We start from the raw sequence: 10,923 nt of genomic DNA, 5'->3' as shown, positions 1-10,923 counted from the left end.
TAAATGGGTCCATGGCCAATTCTATTATAGTCAAAAACTCGAGAGAGGAACCATTGTCAAAAAAAATTTGTCCACCACTCTTGTTCATCCAAAACAAACTACAATATAGACTCAAGGTCTTAAATACCGGAATTATCCTTTAAGCATTCCTGCTTTCTTTGAGTAAAACACGTGGGTCATTTCTCTAACATGGCAACATTTCAGTGGGTGGTCATGTGAACAGATGTGAACGGTTAACAGTGTATAAGGCATTACGCACATACTAGAGTTCCTGATGTAATAAGGCATTTCTATTGACCGCAGAAGAACAGCTGGAATAAACTCTCTGTTTGTAAAAACACTCTTATTTACTGCAACGCATTAGATCAAGGCCTGGGCCAGAAAGGTCGAAGTTCAAAAGCTACCAGTGAGTTTATGTTGAATTGCGGCTGGCGCGCAGAATGCTGTCCAGACCGCTGAGCTGACGTAGGAATCCGCGGTTCGGTGTTACGCCACGGTGGTCCTTCACGGTCTTGATGGCCTCCACTAAAGTCATGTTCTGCCGAATCATGAGGTAGGCCAGAACCAGCGTGGCAGATCGGCTCACCCCGACGGCACAATGCACAAGAACCGTTCCTACACAATTAAAGAGACACTGCATCATAATTCTCACATGTATGATGAAAAGTCTGAGACTACACTGAATATCTGTAATTAAAATGACATATCAAATACTAAAAAATACAACTTTCACTCAAATTGTTATACTGGTAATGTACGGTAATGCATAATTACATAAATTACAACAGAATGAAAAAATAGAACAATTTTTACTTGATCTCACATTTTTGGACCCCATAGGTATGCACACATATGTTTAGAATCTCCAAATATAAATTCAAAAGTTGCATATAAGCACAAATATGTAATACATAACACCAAATGGAAAATTAACTGAAAAAAAGGGGGGGAAAGTGCACACTCAAGTACAACTATGCACACTCAACCAGTACATAATTTATTTAATAAAGAAATGAGGAGAATAGAAAAAAGTTCTTATGGGTTTTTTTTAGCCTTTATTTTTATTATATTAAGACTGGGAATTGTTTAAAAAGACTTCTGAACTGACCTCCGGCACTAAGGGCTCTGTGAATGAACTCGGCGGCTGGGTAGAAGTTCACACTCATGTCGAAGGAAGGCGAATCGTGGGCTTCAATGCCGTGATACGTGATGTTCATGCCAGCGTAATGCTCTGCACCGCCTCTCCATTTGTTCTGAGCACAGTTGAGGATGTGTGTGATCCCAAGCTTGACGAGTTCTTTGCGGTTTGAGGCGATTTCTCTGAAATGAGTATTCAAAGTTTAGGTGATAAATAGTAATCATCTGTTCAATATCGTGTAAACTGATGGGCTACTCACTGGTCACCTATGTAGAGTCTTGGCCACACTTCATCTGCGTGATTACAGGCGGTTTTCCCCGTGTAGAGCAGACGCTCGAGTTCAGAAACCGTGAGTACAGGAGAGCCCTTCTCCGAGTCCTTTCTGCTGGGAGACCTGGAGTTACTCCGGGACCGAGACAGTCTGGACATGAAAGCCATCTGGTCTGGCCTCCAGTCAAGCTATAAAATAACATAAAAATATATATATATAAAATAAAAGTAACAGTTAAAAGGCAAATTAAAGGGACAGTTCACCCCAAATTACTCACCCTACTGTTTTGTAAAGTTGACACATTTTTAGGTTAAATAAGTAAACATTAATTACACTTATCAAGAAAACAACATTATTTTGTATTTTTACATTAAGAATGTAATACATTTTCTTTTTTTATTAAAACAAAGTACATTTCTTATAAAGATTAAGCATGTTAAAACATTTTTACATTTATTCCAAAATTATAACTAAAAAGTTTTCCATTTTTCATATTTCATGTATTTTTGTTAACTGATATTTAGCTTTTTTAATAGTCAACTTATTTTCAGATGCTCGGTAAACACTGCAGGTGTCATAATGGTCACAGACACAAGGAATTTCACAAAACTGATTGCGCACAAAAAAACCTCACAGATCACATTTTCAAGTTTTAATGTAATGTGACAAAGCGGTGAAATCTAAGTAAGTTGTTTTACTTACTTTTTTACTAGTCTTTCCATTAAGACCATTTCTTATTCATTCTGACCAGTTTGGCAGATACTAGTGGATGTGGCACACACACAAAAATAAGAGGTGGGATTTAGTAATTGACCAATCATGGCACTGCCTCCTCTCACATGACTATTCCCCATTCATTTTTAATTAACCCTCACCAAACCCATGGCACTTTTGGGGGTCTATCAAAGTCGCCATGAAACGGAAGTTGTGATAGTCTTTTCTTGCCTATTGTGACGAATATCCAAGTTTTTTTCTTCTGGAACAAGAAAAAATGTAGGGTGGGACTTGATTTTGTTCATAGGGAATTGATTGGATTGTTGTGGTTTGCTATTGGTCGATCTCATGTGAGTGACAGGTTGCCCCGCCCTCGTCATCAGAGAAGAGAAGAGATGACGCTGCAAGAGGGAGGGAAAGTTATTCTGATTAAAGATTATGAGGGCACATCAATTTTATATATATATATACACAACTTACAATAAATAGTGCAATATTACATACAAAATAAGAGTGGTCAATTTTGATTTCATTATGACTTTAAAACTTTATGGACTCAGGCGAGGCAAGAGAAAAGCTTCAAATTAACTGCTGGTGTCACTTTTTAACATCATATTTCTTAATATTTAAATTGTTTTATTTTTGTACTGTGGATTATTCTCTCTCTCTCTCTCTCTCTCTCTCTCTCTCTATTTTATTTATGTATTCCCTTGTTCTGAGGGCATGCGATAGGGTTTTGTGGAAAACAAACTGAAATATAATTTAGACTATCAATTAGCGAAAATCCTGACTTTGGACGTTTGAGCGCTTTCATTGTGAGAATGTATTAGCGAAGCAGTTCAAAATAGAAATTAAGATTAATTGAATATCTCTCTTGTGTTCTGGTTGTCGAACACAAAGCGAGTTCACACCATAGATTCATTCACACCTGGCAACTGTCGTCTGACAGCCGGAGCTCTGGTCTGGAGAAATTCACCTGAGAGAAGAAAGTACATGTATACTTTTAGAGATTTCCTAACAGTTGGGAAATAGCACTTGTCAGTAATTTTTTTATTTTAAAAAGCTTCAAGTTAGTCACTGCTCACTGCCATTATGGAAGAGCGCTTGCAGGATATTAAAAAAATTCTCCTTTTGTGGTCTGAGAAAGATTGTACGACATTAGAACAATACCAGGGTGAGTAAATAAAAAAATAAAATAAAAATATATATATACTCACACATTATACATGCATATATTAAAAGAAAGTCACTAAAATATTGCTATTTTTATGGTATTTAGACCTAACTTTTCTCTAGTTTTATCTATAATATTTTTATGACTTTTACTACATTCATTAAGATTTTATTTTTTTTCTCGACAAAAATAAAAAAAATTAACCAGTTAGTGATCCACATATGGTGGTCTCGATCTCTGGAACCCAATATTCTTACACATTTTTATTTGTAGATACAAGTTATGAATTTTTATATATACTTGCGTCTACTTGCTTAGAAATCAAGCGTAGTGTCAGTTCTGGCAGGTCACGTTAGTCAAGCTCGCGCATCAGCTGATCCACGTCTACCTATAGGAATACGACCCCTATCACTGTATACATATATAAGCTTCAATATATATAATACCTTCAGTATTATCAGCAGCTATGGCGTTTCTCAGGAGCGGATTACCCTCCTCCCTCCCCAGCTCCACCTCTCATCCAGTCAGGATTTGGCATTCTGATTCCCCTTGAATCAGAATCAATTCTCGAATTATGTTGTACTTTAAAATCTTGAATGAATGATATCTGCATTACATTCATGTTGGTTCTGTTCGGTTTACCCTAAGGGATGTTATTGCTGCTCTTATCCAAGCTAGACTGCATGGATGCGCAGGGAGTTCTTGCCCAGAACAGAACCATACCGCCAATCCAAACTGTATGCTAATTGTCAATCGTATTTGACGATAGTGGTCCTGACAGAAACACTAATATTTGTCGAATCATTTTAAAATCCACTTGTTTTTGCAGTGATGCCATAGCCTATTATGGTTACAAAGAGTGTTACAAAGAAAAGACTAGAGTATGCATTATTTTGTATCCTATCTTTATTTAAAACAGCAACATTCAATAACTAATGATGAAATAAACTAATAAAAATGTCAAGAAAACGAGGAGCAATAAACAGATTATACATTTTGCATTGGTAAACATGTTGCCTGGTCTCTGGATCCAAATGGTCTAAAAAACTTTTCTAGACATAAGTTATGGACATTGGATATATACTTGCTTAGAAACATTAGTATTTGTCGAAGTGTAACATTTTTAAATCTGCTTGTTTTGAAGTGTCGGTTATTGCAGTAATCCCACATTATGGTTACAAATATTGTTACAATGAAAAGACGTAGAGTACACATTATTTTGTAGCGTATTGTTTATTTAAACATCAACATTCAGTAACTTTAATGAAGCAAACTAGTAAAAATGTCAAGAAAACAGGAGCAATAATCAGAAGATTAGCAAACAAATGACTAAAGAGAATAGCAAGAACAGAATTTGTCATAAAAACAGAGTAAAAAAAAAAAACATAAGCAGTGACAAATCCTGTTTAAACCTCCTTGCTCTTCTTGCATGCGTAGCAGTAAGTAGTTATAACAGCGTGTGACTTGCAAATGTAGATGTTACACTTATTGCACGTCATGCTCTTTTTTTTCCCCTCAACTTTGATTCACAGACCTGACGTTTTTTCCTCTTAGAGGGGGTTGAGACTGGCTAGTAGGGGGAGGCTTCATTTTCTGAAGAGCATGCTTGTGCTTTCTTTACCATACTCTGAGAGGCTGGCGTGCGGGGAATGCCTTGCCGTCTTTGCATGAAGGGAGCCACCAGAGCTTCCCCTAGCTCTTCCAGAAAGAGTCTCCTGTGGGATTTATTTCCATCATCCACAGAACAAATGCTAGGCGGAGACATCCAACATGTTAAAGAAAATCACCATGTGCCAACAATTTGTCTTTCTTTGGCAGGTGAATGTGGCAAAAATCTGGAAATAAAATAACACATAAACAAGCTTTAGCTCATCAGCTGACAATTAAATTAATTTGACATGTGCCATTTGGCATTGATTGAAAACAAATAATGCAAAGTAAAATACCTTGTCAAGATTGTCCACTCCACCTTTGGTCTTGTTGTAGTCTAGGATTATTTCCGGCTTCTTGTGCTCTTTGCTGCTTATTGCGGCATCTCTATGTAATGTGCTCATCAAAAGCACATTTTTATTTTTTTCTGGGACAGTAGGACACAAGAGCGTGTGTGTCGGTGAAGGTGACTTGTACAAGAGCGGCAGGCGTTGGACCCATTTTTCCCAGATGTCCCTTACTGGTGCCAGCTTGTCATCTTTCTTTCGGCCAGACTCTGCAACCCTTCTATAAAAGCAGAAGATCCTTGACATAATGGAAAAAGCTTTCAAAGGCATGGTAGCACGAAAAATTGCCCTCCCCGACACACCATGCCATAAGCTACCCAAAGCCTCATGGTGGGATCGATACACACCCGCCAGAATCAACAGACCGAAATAGGCCTGTAAGTCCGTCCAGTCCAGTCTTTTCCAGGCTTTACCAAAAACACGTTTCCCCTCTAAATTGGACATTTCAATTATAATCTTTTTAATGGGATCTGGGAAAAACAATTCAAATGTTGATATTATGTCTTTGGCATTGGAACATGCAAACCTGGTTGGTCCAGGGGTCATTTTGATGACTTGATGAGTTGGTAATCTCCCTCGTCTCTCTGAAGGAGTTGTTGAAGTCCACAATATGTTCCCGTTTTTGGACTGGTAAGTGGCCTCCACCTCAGGAGGGTCCTCTTCCTCTTCTCCATCAGTAGAGTGGTAGTCTGGGTTGAATTCTGTATTGTCCTCTGTTTCAGAAGTTTGATCGAAGAGGTCCTCTTCTGGCTCAGTTTCTCCTTCCAGGTCTATTTCCTCTTCTATGCATCCATCACTTGAATGTAGGGTTGCATCCCTTTCCTCTTCCATCCCTCCATCACTTGCCATAGGTAGCATTGCATCTGTTTCCTCTTCACTAGAATCAAGTAACTCGACCAGGGCAGGACCTCCGCAATATTAAACCGTCTCTCCATGCCGTCTCTTCCCCTTAAACCGTCTCTTGTGCAGCTTCAGAAAGAACTGCAAGTAAGGTCCAAGGAAGCCACATTTATAACCTTAGTTGTTATACTTGTTAGGGTAAAATTTCCTGTAATACTACAGTAAAACATGTATTAAAAACACATTGGGAGTATTTTATTGTGTGTCCTTATTCAAATTATAAGCTTTAAAATGGGACAGATAATGCTTATTTTTAAAGCTAGTGATGTGAATAGGTTTGTGTGATGGTTAAGGCTAGGATATCATTAGGGCCTCGCCCCATCTGGCCCGGTTCACTCTTAGGCTGCGTTTAAGTCCAGTTTGCTAACTTCCCTCCATTTCATTCACTAAGATGTACGTCATTATTTACATTGCATGTGTGCCCACTAGTGGCGGAACCCTTGAAAACCCATCAAAATAACTCCAATATCAAACACTAGAGTTGTGTCGGGTGGGGCTAAATTAAGTGCGACTTTTGTGGTGCATTGCGGTCTTTGGATCTGCCTGAAGTGTATATATGGAGTAGACTCGCTCCATCAGCCAAAATCGCGGGGTCGAGGGTTTGTCCAAATAAACTTCCCTCGTCCACTTGACGAAGTTGAATGCACTTCAAAATGGCGGTGGGGAATTTCGAAATGTTAGAGATAAAGAATTAGGTGTGTTTGACTTCATGCAGTGCTGTGCAGCTAAATCAGCATCTGATTTAAGCAGTGCATGCAATTTTTGTTTGATTTATGACAGCACCGTTGCCATGTCACTGTGATGTATGCCATCAAAGTACCACGAGAGTACAGAGCCCCTAAAGGGACATGGTGAAGGAAAAAAATATGAGATGGACAGAAAATAATGTCAATGCTTTTGCGTTCTCTCGCAAATGTTCTGCATTCCTCTGAGAGACTTTGCATTCGTTCGCAAAGAGCACAAAAGGGACGGAGCCCCTAAAGGGACATGGTGGTGAAAAAAATATGAGATGGGAGGAAAAATAACTCGTGTTAACTAATAACTAATGTTTTGTGTTCCCCCGAGAAACTTTGTGTTCGCTCGTTTTTTTTGCAAGCAAACGCAAAGTTTCTTGGGGGACTGCAAAGGTTTAGCGAGTGAGCACAACATTTCTTGGGGATGTCAATTAATATAATGCAAATAGTGCATCTAATCCGCAAACACCACGTGAGCGTCACTACGGCACACGGAAAATGTCCAACTTTACCTCCATTTCTTCCCAGACTGCAAGCAGCTAGTGATGGGTCAATCATACACGATTCGTTAATTTTGAACAAAATCTTTAATATGACTCAGGAACAACGAGTTCTCTCAAAGAGTGATTTTTTCATTTTGTGTTGACCGCACATGCGCAACATCCTAATATCATATCATCCTAATAATTTCTGTTCCCGTTACAGACGGCATAGCTTCAGCCTACGTCACAAAAGAACAAACGACTCGTATTGGGAGGTGAGGTGAATTAACAGACTGCATCGCCTGAAGACCCAGCTAAGCAATGAACTAATCGTTTCTGTGTCTCATAATTTGGGTAAATGTGTAAGCTAGATTTATGCCTATTTTTTTCACATCTTCATGGACACAACAATGATTTCCCTCGTGTGTTAATATTTTCCTTGTAATAATGTATGATTTGCAAAAATTAAAACTGCTGCGTCTGTTTAGATTAGAGAATCAAAGTGTATGCGCGTTGTTCACACGCTAAATAATGGCCAAGCATGCACCCTTAAAATAGCATATGACTAACGCGCAACTCGCCACTGTCTTTAGACTAGGTTTTTCCTGGGCAGTGGCGGAATTGTTTTTTGAAACTGCAGAATAGCAGCAGGGAACGTTTGCGCAAGTTCATTCCCTAATTTACCAACGTGCGTCTGTGGAGGGAAAAGTCCGCTGTGCGCGGGTGCAAAATAGGAATGATACATGCGTCGGTGTACAAAGTCAATTGTGCTGGGTGCAAGATAGGGCCCAATGACTTGAAGAAAAGATTCTTTCTTTTTGCGGAGCGAGATTCAAAGATCCGAGCGAGTAAAATGATCCGGACTTCCCATCTCTGCAAGGGGCAAATCTCACCGATCGTTTAAAACCAGCCAAAGTCAAACACACCTATTAACATTTCAGCCAGGAACAAATTGTTCTCACAATTGTTCTCAGGCAATGAACGATTCCCATCGTGCTTTTGGTTTGTGCTGCTGGTTCTAAAAACTGAGGGTGCCTTGCCGTACATTAACAGACATTTTAGCATGCGCCAGCATGGCATCACTGGAACTACAGTATATGGGCTTGACATTAACTTTTTCGATCCACTGTGCCTAGTGGTTTTCCAAGTTACTAGCTACTCAGTATTTTCACTGGCCACAATTTTGACATCAACACCATGGAATAAAACTGCCATATAGATATTTTTAATATTATCTCATAATTTGGCAGCAGGAATATTAGGTTGCTGTCACTAAGTAAGACCTGATGCACGGATCCATTATACTGTTACACATGCATTTTCTTTCTCAACTTTTTAGGCGCAATAAGCCGCGAAAAAGAACTCAATTTATAACTGAGGCGGCTTTTTGTGTGCGTACTTTGGGTGAGCACAAAATCTGCAATGGCGCAATCCCATGCCCTGTAATACCAACAATATTCATCCGGAGCAAATGAAGAGGAGGCGGGTTTGTGCGTCACTCGGTGTCGGAGAGATGAGAGAGAGCGAAAGTGCACTGGTATTGTGTATCTATTCTGCGGGAAATGAGTATTGGAACCGTTTCAGATATTTTAGTATTGATGTCGTGAAAAAAATTTTTTTTGACAACACTACATTGCACTTAGTTTATTATTTCAGATGCCTTTTTAAAATAATACAATTGAAAAATGTGTATATACAAAATTCAACCCGTCAAAGTGGCTAGTAGGGAGTGACCGTGTTACACACCACTGCTGAAATCCAAACGCATTTGGCATTGTGTGTGTATATATGCTTTGGCAACACTGTTCTACTCCTTCCTAATTTATGCCCAATAAATCGTGAGGCTGCTCACTGCAGAGCCATGGGTGGAGTGTGAAGTCCAGCTCCCCCTATCTGGATATAATTAGGGTGTAATGGGTGGAGCTAGAAGGTCTAACCACACCCTAATCCCACCATAACTCAACCCATGACGTCCAGAGAGGTGGGACTGGATGTCATATGGCTCTGCAGTGAACACCACTTGAATCAATCAGATTTTTTATTGACAAATTAAAACAATAACAATGTCATGTGTTATAGCATCATTCATTTTTGTGTGTGTTCTGCATCGTGCCTGATTGATTAGTTGATTTTATTTAATAATGTATTTAATAATTGTTGATTGTTTTGTAGTCCGATGTATTAACAACGGTATATCAAATTTTGCCTTTTTATTTAACCCCTCAGGACTTATCGAATCTAGTCCATGTTTAGTGTGCTCAATGGTTAAAATGTAAATGTGCTTAAAATGACCGAACAGAACCGGGGGGTTAAAACAATAAACAAAATGGCAGCAGCTGGATGAACAAATCCATCCACATGAGATCTTTGCACTTTGTGTAAAAAACGATGAAACGTGCCATGACATATAAAATAAAAATAACGCCAATAAGGATTACATATCTGTGAGGTTTTTTTGTTGTTGCTGGAATTCAAATCAAGCTTTTGTGCATCTTACCTTATCTACAAGAGATGTTTTGGATTGCACACAAATCCTTTATGGAATCCTTCCTGTTATTCCCGTGAATTTCATAAGCAGACTCTGCGCGAGGAACAGATGCATGACATTAGCACGAACACCAGCGCTGCATTCAGACGGAAGCGTCTATGTGCTGATCACTGAAATATAATGTTTCCTTGAATTCAGGGGTGCAGAAATGGCAGATATGACCATATTATTGACACTGTAATGGAGCAGTAGCACGCGCCCTCTGGTGATGCACATGCACAGTCATGCAGATGTTGCACACAACGGAATCATATCTGAAGAATATTTTCGATGCTTCCCGTATGTTCAATAAAGGAATTTGTTAAAATTCAGACGAAAATATTGCAATCTAGCTGGAACTTTGCAATAAAGAGCATCATTAACTGTTTTTCCCCGCCGATATAAATTGGAGGGTTAATATTGGTTTCCCTTACACACCAATAATGAAAACACGTAGGCCTATGCATCTATGCATGCAAATAACTACTTGTCCTTGATAATCTTTTAATTATTGTTGATGTTGAGGAATATATCTGCATGCGAAAGCCACAGGTTCAGAATACAGTAGTGGTCGGTCTAAAGCACCATCAAACCAGTGCAAATGTAACTGAAGTGAAACAACTGGTTGCTATCAGAAACATTGGTTGAAATACACATCTATAGAAATTCCAGCTAGTAAGTTAATAAAAAACAAACATCTGTTCCTAGGTATGTTTTAAAGTTACATTTAAGTAATATCACTTAACTTGTTCATTTCTTTTGAAAGTTCTATGGTATTTAGACTTAACTTACCTCTAAAATTACACCATTCATTTTCAAATAAAATGAAATAATTGTTTTAATCTGCAGTAAAAACATACGCTCCATTAAACTGACAAATTAGAAAAATATCCTGTATGTATTTGAGAACACCTGTACAAACTGACAGTGACATAAAATAACAATTATAACCAGTAGGTGGCTTCAGAGATGCATGTTGCCTGTTC

General features: G+C 38.7%; 1 protein-coding gene across 3 annotated transcripts; it reads right to left on the bottom strand.

Moving 5' to 3' along the window:
* Positions 1 to 305: 305 nt before the first annotated feature.
* dusp26 (dual specificity phosphatase 26) lies at positions 306 to 10,182 on the bottom strand. 3 transcript variants are annotated; one of them, XM_079599268.1, is made up of 4 exons: positions 9,908 to 10,047; positions 1,398 to 1,597; positions 1,109 to 1,320; positions 306 to 615 (listed from the first exon to the last, which is right to left on the bottom strand). In XM_079599268.1, exons 2-4 carry the CDS (start codon positions 1,574 to 1,576, stop codon positions 413 to 415), a joined length of 594 nt encoding a protein of 197 aa, XP_079455394.1. In that variant the 5' UTR covers positions 1,577 to 1,597; positions 9,908 to 10,047; the 3' UTR covers positions 306 to 412. The 3 variants fall into 3 exon arrangements, with proteins under 3 accessions (XP_079455394.1, XP_079455395.1, XP_079455393.1); XM_079599269.1 differs by lacking the exon at positions 9,908 to 10,047 and adding an exon at positions 2,112 to 2,206; XM_079599267.1 differs by lacking the exons at positions 306 to 615; positions 1,109 to 1,320; positions 1,398 to 1,597 and adding exons at positions 3,477 to 5,132; positions 5,244 to 6,275 and having other exon boundaries at positions 9,908 to 10,182.
* Positions 10,183 to 10,923: the final 741 nt, after the last annotated feature.

Source organism: Phoxinus phoxinus (assembly GCF_949152265.1).
Source record: "Phoxinus phoxinus genome assembly, chromosome: 23".
NCBI lineage: Eukaryota > Metazoa > Chordata > Actinopteri > Cypriniformes > Leuciscidae > Phoxinus > Phoxinus phoxinus.
The sequence above is the reverse complement of the archived record's forward strand: the minus strand, read 5'-3'. Positions and strand labels throughout refer to the sequence as shown.